Genomic DNA, 13,516 nt, shown 5'->3' with positions numbered 1-13,516 from the left:
AGTAAGTTGGGAGTCCATTAAAAGACCCTGATATTGGGATCCCTGGGTGGCGCAGCGGTTTGGCGCCTGCCTTTGGCCCAGGGCGCGATCCTGGAGACCCGGGATCAAATCCCACGTCGGGCTCCCGGTGCATGGAGCCTGCTTCTCCCTCTGCCTGTGTCTCTGCCTCATTCTCTCTCTCTCTCTTTCTGTGACTATCACAAATAAATAAAAATTTTAAAAAAAGACCCTGATATTTTGTACATAAATCTCTATCAAGCAAGGTCCTTTTCCATCCTGAAACCAAAGGAGGACTGTAATCTGTCTGGTTTTAACAGATTAAAACCACTTGGATTCTACTTCTCAACTTTTTTTTTTTTTTTAAAGATTTCTTTATTTTAGAGAAAGCAAGAGCACAAGTAGGAGATACTGAGGGAGAGACGGAGAATCCCAAGCAGATGCCACGCTGCGCGTGAAACCAAATGTGAGGCTCGATCCCTCAACCCCAAGATCACTACCCGAGCAAAAAACCAAGAGCCAGATGCTCAGCTGACTGTGCCACCCAGGCGTCCCTACTTCTCTCAACTTCTGAGCTGGTTTTTACTCAGATCTAGATCATCTCAAGTCTCCAATCCAGGACACTGTAAAAATGCTTATCAGATAAAAGCCAAAGCATACCAAAGACCTCCCTCCTCCTGGGAAGACATGTATCAATCCCAGTGCAGTAATATAGTTCATCCAGCCCATGGTGCTCTACCTTAAATGTGGGTAATTAATGAGACATTCTCCAAACTACTCTGGCTCAATTCAAAATACACTAGCTTCAGTTATACTCCTTTGACTTAGAAACCGAATGAGTAAACATAAAATGTTAGTTTTGAGTAACTTACTAGTGAAACTATATAGGTCCCTAATGATCTTTTTTTTAAAGCACTCATATGCCAGTTGTTAATATGGTTAATAATATTCTCCTTTCAAATCTGAGCACTGAATAGACATTTCTCAAAGAAAAATACATAAATGACCAAAAGTACATGAAAAGATATTCAACCTCATTGGTCAGCAGAGAAATGCAGATCAAAACCACAATGAAATACCACCTTCACACCGAATAGGATGGCTAAAATCAAAATGTCAAATGATAACAGGTATCAGCATGGAAAAACTGGAACCCCATACACTGATGGTGGGAATGTAAAATGGTACAGCCATTTTGAAAGACAGTCTGGCAGTTCCTGAAGTGATTAAACATAGTCACCATATGACCCAACCATTCCATTCATAGGCATATACCCAAGAGAAATGAAAACATATGTCCACACAGAAACTTGTACATGAATGTTTACAGCAACATTATTTATAACAGTTAAAAACTAGAAACAACCTAAATGTCCACAAACTGATGATAAACAAAATACAGATCCATACAATTCAACTATAAAAAGAAATGAAGTACTACTACATGCTACAGCATGAATGAACCTTAGAAACATTATGCTAAGTGAAACAAGCCAGTTCCAAAAGACCCCATATTATGATTCCATTTATATGAAATCTTCAGAATAGGCAAATTTACTGACAGCAGACTAGTGGTTGCTTAGGGCTGGGGGACACATCTGGAGGTGATAGCAAAAGGGTAGATGTTTTCTTTCTGAGATGATAATAATGTTCTAAAATTGACTGTGATGGCTGCACATATCTGAATATACTAAAGACCATTAAACTGTGTACTATAAATGGGCAGATTGTATGGTATATGAATTATACCTCAATAAAGCTTTTTTTTTTTTTAATTTTTATTTATTTATGATAGTCACACACAGAGAGTGCGAGAGAGGCAGAGACATAGGCAGAGGGAGAAGCAGGCTCCATACACCGGGAGCCTGACGTGGGATTCGATCCCGGGTCTCCAGGATCGCGCCCTGAGCCAAAGGCAGGCGCTAAACCGCTGCGCCACCCAGGGATCCCAATAAAGCTGTTTTTAAAAAGCTCCAGGAATATGAGATATTTTCTTTTTCTTAGATAAAACATGACCCAGACTGTTTTACCATTAGAGTTCTATAAACTATGTATTTATACCCTGCCACACACTTAATATGTCTGGTATGGCTAAAGATCACTATCTATTAAGAACCTCAAATGAAACTAGATAAATAATCATTAGATTGAGAGGAGTCAAAACACAAATAGTCCTCTAATCCTCAAATTGATGGGCATTATACCGGACATAAATACATCTTTTCCTACATTCTCAAAACAAAAATACCAGAACTTTAGAAGTTCAATATGAGACTTTATTCAGAACATGACTGATGTGAATAACCAATTAAAAAAATTAATAGAAGAATGCTGAACTATGAATTAATGAAAGATGAATAACAATATGGTTCAATATCAAAACCAAGAGTTTTGAATTTTCCTTGACATTATGTTACTGAAGCAAGACTCAGTAATATTAAATAGGTAACTGAAACACCCATGATGTTATTAGGGATTTGACACCAGGTTTGAAAAACTGAACGCTTCGATATGATACACTTCAGTGACACCTAACTTCTCACTGCAAGTCTGAACATCTTTAAGAAAAGACTATCCCAAGTTAAGTAGTTAATGAAAAGAAACTGCAGGCTTTCCAGAAATATACCATGCTTCTTCATTTCAGCCAGAACAGATTTACTACATTTGGTGTCCAAATTTCCAGAACAATGAATTGTAAATCTTTCTGATAAATAAGCTTACCATAAGTCTATTTATTAATATTTATAATCAAAACTATCCCTTGAATGATGCTTTACAGTAGACAAAAGATCTTCTGAATACAAACTTTAATTTCTCTATCATACCAACAGACAACAGATGAATCCAAGAACACTTTCCCCCGTGAGGAAAACAATATATGGGGTACAAAATATCCTCCCTCCAAATAAACCTGTGACTGATGTTGTACTTCAGAAGGATGATCGCTTACTCCTATGGACAAAGATATGCAGGCTAGAATGTCTCTTGGTAGAATTCTTAGTATTGTCACTAGCTTAGTTGGTAGAGATGGAATGGAGTATCAACTTCAATGAAAACCAGGTTTTATTTTTAACTTAAAAATTATTATTCTGTGGGGATCCCTGGGTGGTTCAGCGGTTTAGTGCCTGCCTTCAGCCCAGGGCCAGATCCTGGAGACCCAGGATTGAGTCCCACATTGGGCTCCCTGCATGGAGCCTGCTTCTCCCTCTGCCTGTGTCTCTGTCTCTCTTTCTCTCTCTGTGTGTCTCATGAATAAATAAATAAAATCTTTAAAAAAAATTATTATTCTAGAAATTACAATTCTCAACTTCTTCACAATCCCTTTTCTCCTTTTACTTTAGCAACTTTCACATAGGCTTTGTGTCTAATGACGAGGGAACCTAGTAAAAACCAAGGAAAGTGAATGCAGCAGATACAATGGAGGGGAAAGCTCAGGAAATCACATGCAGAAACACAACTGTGTCCTAGATTCATTTCTAAAGTGGAAGAGGCAAGCCCTGATAGACTTGCAAATATAAAAGTACTATAAAAATATTTTTGACTTAGCTTGTCAGGGTGCTAAAAAGAAATTTATTATAGTACCTCTACACTAACTGGGTGGCTGTTCATTTTAATTTATCCAAGAAATCTACTAAACTTTAAGAGATTCTGAAAAGTACTCAAGTAAAATTTAACCAGTGTAAAGCTGTTTTTCTGCCTTTACCTGTAAAAACTGATTTTAAAAAATTTAATATTACATAATTGAATGGAAAAAAAAATGAGCATCAGTGTCATGCTTACTTAGAGAATCTACCCACTTTCCAAGTATAACTGACAGTGGCTAGATTACTTGGCCTTGTAAAGCTGACCTCAATTAAAGTGAATAAATGCTCTCATTATGATAATTATTCTATCCTTTCCAAGATGAAAGAGTACTCTACTCTCTTTCCATTCTCCTCACTGGAATTGACCGAAGTAAAACAGAAGAGAGTAATCATGTGTTTTGTTTGTTAACAGGGCGTCATCCTCCCCAATAATGAGCTCATACTTGGGTTTCTTTTCTTTTTTTGAGGGGGGGTGGCAGATTTTAGCATCTTTGGTACACTTCACTACAAGTCATTCCTTTGAATTCAAAAGATTTAACAGACTATGAGCTTCTTGAGAGCAGGGGCTATGCCTTACTTAAGTCTCATCAGCCATACCCTATGCCGGACCTGTGCTCACTCAAGGGTATGGAGAATCAGATAAATGGTGTTATTAGCTGTGACCTTGAAGAAGCCATTTAGCTACTAAGAACCTTATTCCCTCATCTGTAAAACAAGAAAAAAATAACAACTCTGCCATACTCAGGGTTTTCAAGAATCAATAGGCAAAGTTCAAGGAAGCACTTTGCACACTCTAAGGAAGTATAACGATATAAAGCTGTTTCTCCCTCCTTTAGTTCAAGTCTCATATTTAATGTCTTCTAGAGTAACGGTGTTTCCAGATACTCTTTTTTTCTGCTCAGGTGATCAAATACTAAATTTCTATAGAAATATATTACACATTTTCTAGGGTTTTTTAAAATTTTATTTATTTATTCATGACAGACACAGAGGGAGAGGCAGAGACATAGGCAGAGGGAGAAGCAGGCTCCCCACAGGGAGCCTGATGTGGGACTTGATCCCAGGACCCTGGAATCATACCCTGAGCAGAAGACAGACACTCAACCACTGAGCCACCTAGGCATCCCATATTACACATTTTCATCCAAAAATATGGCTACTCACTTAAGTAATGTCCCTCAAAACAAATCAGCAGATATTAATTAAAGCCAAAATTAGAAACTATGTCTATTATAAGTTAACATTCCAAAAACTTATTTTTTATAAAATAAAGTGAAAAATTTAACTTACCGCACATTTTTCCACCTTGCCAGCATTATTAGCCCATTTTACTAAAGCTAACAGTCGAACAAAGAGTTGACGTGTCCGGCTAGCAAACTGCACTATTTCTATTTTCCTATAAAATAAAACAATTCTTAATGAACCAACACATTTGAAAAAGTATTTCACAATTTACTTCATCTGGACTGAAATACGAATCAATCTTTGTTTATGAGCATTACAATGAAATGAACAGAAATATGAATTATTGTCACATTTTATATACTGCCTGTTTTTTATGTTCAATAAAATTCAATAAAATTCAATAAAATATTTTAGCAATGAATCAGAATCACATTTTAAAAATTAATTTTGTATAACAATAAAAGCTGTTTAATAAAATGTATCCAATTTACAAACATAAAAATACAATGTAAAAGTTAACTAGCTCACAAAGGAAATCAAATTTAGAGTTAGGAATTTCAGAATTCAGACTACGAGTTATGAATTAGCAACCTTTTTGGTAGGAGAAAGGAACTGAAACAGATCTTTACCAAAGCTTGAAAGTGTCTCACTTCTACAAAACTAAGAGCCCATTTCCCATCTTGCAAGCGTGTGATTTAAACACCTGAATAATTAAAGAACTATGCAACTTTACCAAACTAATTTTAGTGAAAAACTTAGACATTAAGTCATCTAAACAAAGTTAAAGAAAGTAAGCTAAGCACTAAAAATAAGAGCTAGATGGTCTTCCCATATCTATTTTTATTCTATACCCACTACAATGCTTTTTCTCTCAATACTCATCTGTATTTTTATCATCTCATAAAGCCTTAAAAGCTTTACGTTGTCAGTGTGTTAGCAAGACCTCTCAATTTCCTGTCAGCTTTAAAACTGAAAAACCACTTTCATAGTTTACCTTAAGGTACTGAAAAAAAATATTCGACAGGCCAGGACTGATGACAGGACTCAGCAGGACATCAACCTCTCTCCAAGTGGACTCTGACCTATATTAATTTCAGTACAGCTGTTCAATGGCCTCCGGTTCCAACCCACATCTCTGCATCTCACCAATAGCAACACCATGAGGCAATGCACCAAAATAAAAGCTTTTGTTGAAATATAATCCTGACTGAGGACCACAGAATCTAAGTCCTAGCAAGCCTACAAAAAACCTGAAAGAATTCCTTAAGATTCAGCCAGCAATACGATTATTGATAGTACCAAGAAAAGCAAGGGCACAGATACAATTAAGACTCTTTGCCAGTATCTGTGAGAGATCTTAAGAAAGAAAACAAGCGGAGCATTACTCACAAGGCCGGAGCACAGCAGAAACAGAAAATGTACATTAAGACCTGGCACCGTCTCATTGCTGGGGGCCTCACTACTGTCACTCCAACTCAGCAACAACTTACAGAGCATGTGAGCTCTCTACTCTTCTCTTAGAGCAAACATATCTGTATATTATTAACTTGGTTCCCCAAATGAGCTCCTGTACTGGAAAGCAAACACCCACCTTTGTAAACTATTGTTAACATGACTTTTCAACTCCATGCAATCTCAAGTGATCAGCAGCATGAATCAGTTTTTCAAGGCCCAGTTTCCCTTCAGACACCAGAGTGGACATAAGAAATCCGAATTTACATTTCCTTCCTTTAAAATGGGCCAGCCAAACCATAACAAAAGTATGCTTCAACTGTCTCTCCCATCTCTACCTTTTGATCTCATTCCATCAGAAAGATAGCTGGCAGTGGGGGTGGGGAGCATAGTCAGTAATAAATCCTCCCTAGTGACTTGGTATTTAGGAAAAAAAAAAAAAATCAACCAAGGAGCATAAGTAATGCCAGACATACAGTCATGTAGCCTATACCATGGCGACAATTTAAACCTCCATCACAGGATTACTCCGAAACAATTTATCTTGTTCCTTTGGCCTATGGAAACATTGGTATTTAATTTAGTTGGGTCTTAAGCCCCAAACTCCAATTCAATCAAAATTCTCTCAACTATGAAACAGCAATAGCAGAAGACAAATGTCAGTTCTCTAACGACATCTAACAGCATCATCGTGGCAAATGGTAAATTAGCAGCCAACTTCCTGAAATCAGTCTGTTCCTCAGCTCCTTTTCTTAAGTCCTGTATCTTCTACATCTTCCTACCCCCTCAGGACTTGACAATAAAGGTTTCTAGAACACAAGGTCCAGAGCTGGTCTCACACCAAGAATTGTTGAACTGTCAAGGATGAGGAAATCACATTTCCAAAGGTGCCCTAAACAAATGGTGTGAAACACCACCCTACATTCTCTGGACCAGGTTTCCAATCCACAGCCCTACTACCCATACCCACACCCACACCCTTTCTCTCTTTCTCATACATACACACTCTCATAGACAAACCAACATAGACACAGATTTAAGTTTTTTTCATACTCACCTTTCTACATCAGATTTCCTTGGCAGTCTAAGAAGAAAAAAAAAAAAGAAAATGACTAAATATATACATACCTTCATCAAAATATGACAATGGTCTTTATGTTGACTCTATTATATATCTTAGTGTTTCAGAAAAACTGGATAAATAGCCACTACGGGCTGGCAAGGCTACCTACTCTTTTTTTTATAAGTTTCTAGCAATATGGCTATAGGGGAAAAAACCAACAAAGGAACATTCCTCTCCATTCAAGATGGTCCAAAAGGTACTGCATGAGCCTCAAACATTTAAAAAGCTCAAGCCTTACATTAAACACACTACTCTATCATGGAGTCAGAGAAAATATTTTTAAAACCAAAATAGTCACAGATGTAGAATACTAGCTGCCAGCTTCCCTGTATCCAATGGAGCCTTGCCTCCAAGCAGTAACTTCTCCATGTTTTGTCAGGGTGGGTAAAACTGGAAGCTAAACACCCAAAAGAACCAGTGTCAGCCAAGGGTTTTACACTAATTATGATGTTGCATGGTGGTTAGATGTAAATGAGGACTTTTAAGCTCCAGTAAGGTTTTTATTTCTTTTTTGCTAGTTCTCTAGTATAACAGCCAGCAACCAATGTCACCAATTACCCTGTTAAATTATACTATTTAACACACTCACCTCAAATGATGTTTACAAAGGTCCTTATCTGCCTCCTGAATCACCACATTCATTCGGGAAGTTTCTATCTCATGGCCTGCCCAAGATTCAATGGCCTGAGCAGCTCTAAAGCTTCCTCTACATCTAATCCCCTTTTCAAGAACACACACCGAACCACTTAGGTTCTCTTCTCCCACTCACAGGCCACAGGTGCAGAAAAAAAAATAAAACCAGAGTTCAAGGTACAAGGAGGGGAAACTATTAAAATGAGCTCTGGCTTACAGTTAATAATTCTGAGAGTAGACAGTGAGATAGAAGTTGAAGTTATGATCCGAGTGATAAAGGAAACTAGGTAGAAGCTGGAAGGGCCAGGAGATCATATGAAGTAGAAATTAAAGCCTTGTAAGACTGCAAGGAAAAACAACTACTGGCAAGTTCCTCTACATGTGAAAGCTCCTGAGAATATTCCCTTGAGAAGCCACAACCCTCCTCCTCAAGGGAGGGAGAGAATGAGAACCATGGATGCTGGTGTGCGCATAAGAGATAGAGAGAAACAAGATGAGAGCCTTTGGGGGGTAGAAAGAACAGGAAACATTGTTTGGTCTCTTCTCTCCTGCCCTAGGGACCCTCCCTAAAAGGATGATCTCAAAGTCAGAGGCAGTATCATTTCCGGGACAAAGATTAGGCCTTGTTGTCTGCATCTCTTTCCTCCCAATTCCTCCTAATCTATTTAAAAATTCCTTTTATGGGGGATCCCTGGGTGGCTCAGGGGTGTGGCGCCTGCCTTCGGCACTCAGGGCGCGATCCTGGAGTCCCGGATTCGAGTCCGAGTCCCTCATCAGGCTCCCGGCATGAAGCCTGCTTCTCCCTCTGCCTGTGTCTCTGCCTCTCTCTCTGTGCCTCTCATTAATGAATAAATAAAATCTTTAAAAAAAAAATTCCTTTTATGGATAACAAATCCACTATTTAAGGCAAAAGTCCTAAAATGCAAATTTTTGAAGTCACACTTATTTACACCAAAGTGTAATAAGACAAGTTTACATGACTGAGATCCTAGCATTTTCTAATTTTAATTAAAACAGGTTTAAAAAAAAAGAGTAGAACCTAAGTTCCTAAGAAATCAAGGCAGAGTGTAAACTCCCAGATGAGAGCATGTATGTTGGGGGAAAGATGGAGGCAGACAAGCAGAAGGGGAAAAACAGAAATCTGCGGCCAAAATCAAACTACTGAAATTGTCAAGGTATTCTAAAAACTAATTTGTTAATGTATTAAAATAAACTAATTAAAATAAACTAATGGTACCCAGGAGCGATAAGAGAAAAATAAAGCAGTGAGTAAAGAATAGATAGCAGGGGCAGAGTGCTTTCCAGGGGTGGTCAGAGAAAGTCTTTCTGATAAGTTCTATCTGAACAAAGACCTAAATTAAAAGAAATGGGAAAGCAGACCACACAGATTTCTGGGGGAAGAGCAAAGTGTGCCTGGCACTATCAAAAATATGTCAAGAAGGGTAGTGGGGCTGAAATAGAATAAGCAAAGAGGAAAAGTATTAGGAAATGAGGACAAAGAGGGAAGGAGAAGGCAGAGACCACATGTCCTGGTTTGCCAAAGAAAGTCCTGGTTTATGCCTGATGCTCCGATATTATTTTTTAAGATTTAGTGGAGAGGGAGAGAGGGCGTGCTCATTTTGCATGCAAGCGGGAGGGGGAGAGGGAAAGAGAAAATGAATCTCAAGTAGACTCCCTACTGAGGATGGAGCTCAATTTCATGACTGAAATCACAGCCTGAGTTGAAACCAAGAGTCAGATGCTTAACCAACTGTGCCACCCATTATTATTAACACCACCACCTTTCATGCTCAAAAGTGTCCTGATTTGGACCATAAGTCTTATAGTCACTCCATATACAGGTGACTATAAAATGTTTTTACTCTAAATGAGATGGAGAACCACTGGAGAGCTGTGAGCAAAAAAGTTTTAAGGATCTTCTTGGCTATTTTATGGATGACAAAATTGCAAAAGGAAAAGGGTAGCAGTAGAGACATCAACTGGCATACTACAGTTAACATGGGCGAAGGATTCTTACTCAATGGAAATGCTGAAAAGTGGCCGGACTCTGAAATCAGGTGACAAGACTTGATGTACTAAGTATGGGAATGGAAGAAAGAGGAGCCAAGAATTACTTGAAATTTTTGGCCTAACCCACAACAGGAAGAATGGAGATAATCTTTAGTAAAATTGGAAAGGGGTGGGGCAGGGCGGAGGCAGGGGGGATTAAGTGGAATTGACTGAAATGCCATTAGGAATTTAAATGTAGCCATTTGGATATATAGTCTGGAGTTCAGTGAAGTCTCTGCTGGAGATAGAAGTATAGGAATCATCATCATATAAAGGATGCAGGATTAAAACTATATACTTATTCTACTGCAATAAAATAGACGTTTCTTCATAATTAAGTTGTAAAATAGAACACAATATATAATTCAAAGAATTTCTTCAAATCATCTATGAAAGAACAAATTATACAAATTACACAACCACTGACATCGTTTTCAACATTTTTCCATAGCTATACACTGGGTAGGTGAGCTTCATATATACATAATTTTTTCATGGATACCCTTAAATTTTTATGAAATCCAACAGTAATTGGTTCAGGGAATTACACTACTACAATAGGACCTAATCATGACAGCTACTTAAGTTTCTCACTAGACGGGGTAGCCTTCTTTCTGTTCCATTCAATAAAGTACCATATGTCAAATTGGGTGGAATGATGTTTTACAGGAATAAGTGGAACCTATTCTAACTTTCAGTTATCTGCAAACAATATTTTAAGTCTCTGGTAACAAATTACTGTGCCACTTTACAGACTAAGATCTACATACGAATGTATACAATTGAAAACTAATGTATATGTTTTCAATTGTATACATACAACTGCAACTGTTGATCTGCAGTCTAACAATAACATAAAAGATAAAAACCTAAAATTCTTACTTTTTTTGAACCTGGATTTAAAAATGTAAAACAGTTTTTTAATTAAGGTATATATGCCTCAAAATTTTATAGTGCTTTTTCTACACACACTGAAAATCATTAGTGTATTCTGATCCTATTCTGAAGGGATTAACACTCTAATCATGTCCCAAGGCATTTCATTGGTAACTTGGTGATTTATAAACTCCCTTCATACTCCGAGACAATAACAGAAGACCAGTAACATAAAGCTTTTTCTTATACTAAATGCGTTAGGACTTCAAACACTCCCAAACATTTCAGGAAAAAACAACCTAGGAATCCAAAATTTTAGATTATTTTATACACAATACATCTCCTGAGTTCAAACTCTGTCAGAAGCAATTACAACCCTACGTTTAAAACATACCGTCAAGACGCTGTAAAACAGACTTCCTGTCTTTGGGAATTCAAATAGTATGTATTCTTAAACCCTAATCTTGGGTTTTCGACTAAAAAGCTTCCAACCAAGATATCAATTGGGCTCTGTTGGCAACTGGAGCAAAAATCCCAAAGATGGGATTTTCAGTGAGTCTAACATGCATAATTAACAAGTCTCCGTTGCTTCATCTCGAGAAAGACCCCAAACGCAAAGCTTTTCCTCCACCTCCGTTGAGCCCCACGAGTTTAGAAATTCTAGACTAGCCCAGAGGAAAGAAGAAAACAGCAGCCCCTTGGGGAGAGGGAGGTGCGAGCCTCTCTAAGCTGGTTGGGCGGGAAGAGGCGGACGGGAGGGGGGGGGTTGCTGGGGAGCAGGCATGGGTTTCGCGGCACTTACAGGTCCGTCAACACCATGAGCTCGGAGTAGGCCCGGTGCAGGAGAAATTCGATGAGGGTGCTCAGCCGGTAGCCCGGGCTGGCCGCGGCTGCAGCGGCCGCCGCCACGGCGGCTCCTGGAGGAGGAGGCGCAGGGGCTGACGCGGGACCACCGCTGGCCCCGCCACCGCCTCCAGGCGGGACCAACTGGTGGTTCTCCAGCTGCACTGGGGCCATGGCGGCGCAGGGCCGGACTTGGCGCAGCGGCACAAGATGAAGCCCTTGAGCCTCCCGGGCGCTCGGTCACCGCGCCTAAGTGGGCGCGGGCAGAGTCGCCACCGCCTACCGCCAGGCCGCCTCCGAACAGGAAGCCGTGCGCCAGCCGCGGAGGCCCGCCCCCATGTAGCGACGAGCTCGCCGGCCCCAGAGACTGGAGCGAAGGGCGGGGGAAAGCGGGGGGAGGCGGGGAGGGCGGGGAAGCGGGACGGCCTCCGCAGAGAAGCTGCGCCTCCGCAACCGATCAGAGGCAGCCTCGCCAGGCAGCCGCAGCGTCCATGTTGACGGCTCAAAGCGGAAGTCGTTAGGCTGAACGGAAGGGAACCTGCAGGGGGACTTCCGACAGCAACCTGTGCCTTTTTCCCGACTGTCCGGCGCCGTGACGCTGGGGGGCGCGTGGGAGTGGGGCGGGGCCGGCGCGCGGGCCGGGAAAGCGGAAGCGGGGGCTGTGCGTCGCCGGAAACGGGTGTGAGGGCGGAGCTGGCGGCGTCACCGCGGACGTCAGTAGTTGCCCCGCCCTTGCCTTCGCCGCCCGCCGGTGCTTAAAAGGCTTCAAAGTACTGTGAGGTATTTATCAACGCTCCCCAATGGGGCCAAACGCGACTGGGGAGGTTTCCTCCCAAGATGTTCGTGAGTTGTGGTTCTGGAATCGCGAAGAAATTGTGGCGGCTGCGCTCTTGTGGCTTCTCAGATCTTTGCTCCTCCCACAGTCTGCTCATGCGCTTTTCGTGGGATAGCAAACGTTTCCGTCATTGTTGGCTTTTTTTTTTCTTTAACTGTGGGAAAAGATGCGAGAAAATATGATGGGGGGCAGGAGCAGGGTTTTTGGCAGAATAACTTCACTTTAATGAAGTTGGATATACGTATATCTCGTTTCCGACCCCCTAAATCCCGGGAGTTCTACCACAGAAACAGCCCTTAAATCCTCTACCGCTGGCTTTCACTCAGTTCTTGTCCCTGCTCTCGCAGTCGACGCCCTGTCCTCCTAAGGTTTTCAGGTCTTTTTATATGCGCTACCTCCACTTTTCCCCTTCAAAATCCACGTTTAGTATTTTGCTTCTTGCTTTAAAATGGTGACTCAACCCAGCCTGCACGTTGGAATCGCGGGGCGTGAGGGGCGGGGCTTTAAAAAATACTTATGCCATCCTTCTAGGTTCGGCTTTAAGTGGTCGGATGTGAGGTCTGTGTTAGAAGGTTTTAAAAGCTTCCTAGGTGATTTTATTGTACAGCTAAGGTAGAAATCCACTGTTAAAAAAATAACAATTCCTGTGACTCTTTTTTCAAACATCCTTTTGGGGATTCCTATCTGTAACTCTTAGGTGTAAGAGATGCCCTTGTTCTTTCATCTATAAAATACTTTTTGCCCACTTAGTAATTCTCAGTCATTCCTGAAGGCCGTTCACTTGTCTCCCAAAGGTGTAACCTTTGGAGAATAGTCGCTTGCTCTCTTTTGTGGCCTTTAAGCATATTTACACTTAATAGCATCATGGTACTCCTCAAAATGCTTTCCGAGTACTTATGGATAGTGCAGTTGCTGGGGGGCAGAGACTATCATCCCTCC

The 13,516-nt window shown here is 40.6% G+C and overlaps 1 protein-coding gene and 1 long non-coding RNA gene across 6 annotated transcripts in view; one reads left to right on the top strand and one right to left on the bottom strand.

The window, feature by feature from the left end:
* The window catches only part of MED14 (mediator complex subunit 14), a 66,261-nt gene extending 53,984 nt beyond the window's left edge, over positions 1-12,277 (bottom strand). Inside the window, exons 1-3 of one of the 4 annotated variants that reach the window (XM_077888374.1) lie at positions 11,702-12,277; positions 7,276-7,302; positions 4,872-4,977 (exon numbers count right to left, since the gene is read on the bottom strand). In XM_077888374.1, coding sequence (XP_077744500.1) covers positions 4,872-4,977; positions 7,276-7,302; positions 11,702-11,916 — 348 coding nt within the window. In that variant the 5' untranslated portion in view covers positions 11,917-12,277. Of the gene's footprint in view, positions 1-4,871; positions 4,978-7,275; positions 7,303-7,930; positions 10,304-11,701 lie in introns of those variants that run through there. The other 3 variants (XM_077888372.1, XM_077888371.1, XM_077888373.1) reach the window with 3 other exon arrangements.
* Positions 12,201-13,516, top strand: part of LOC144308150 (uncharacterized) — a 256,483-nt gene continuing 255,167 nt past the window's right edge. For both annotated transcript variants that reach the window (XR_013374768.1, XR_013374767.1), the window contains exon 1: positions 12,201-12,522. This is a non-coding gene — a long non-coding RNA (uncharacterized LOC144308150). The remainder of the gene's footprint in view (positions 12,523-13,516) is intronic.

This window comes from Canis aureus, chromosome X (genome assembly GCF_053574225.1).
Source record: "Canis aureus isolate CA01 chromosome X, VMU_Caureus_v.1.0, whole genome shotgun sequence".
Taxonomy (NCBI): Eukaryota; Metazoa; Chordata; class Mammalia; order Carnivora; family Canidae; genus Canis; species Canis aureus.
Note: the sequence above shows the minus strand (reverse complement) of the source record. Positions and strands in the feature narration are given on the sequence as shown.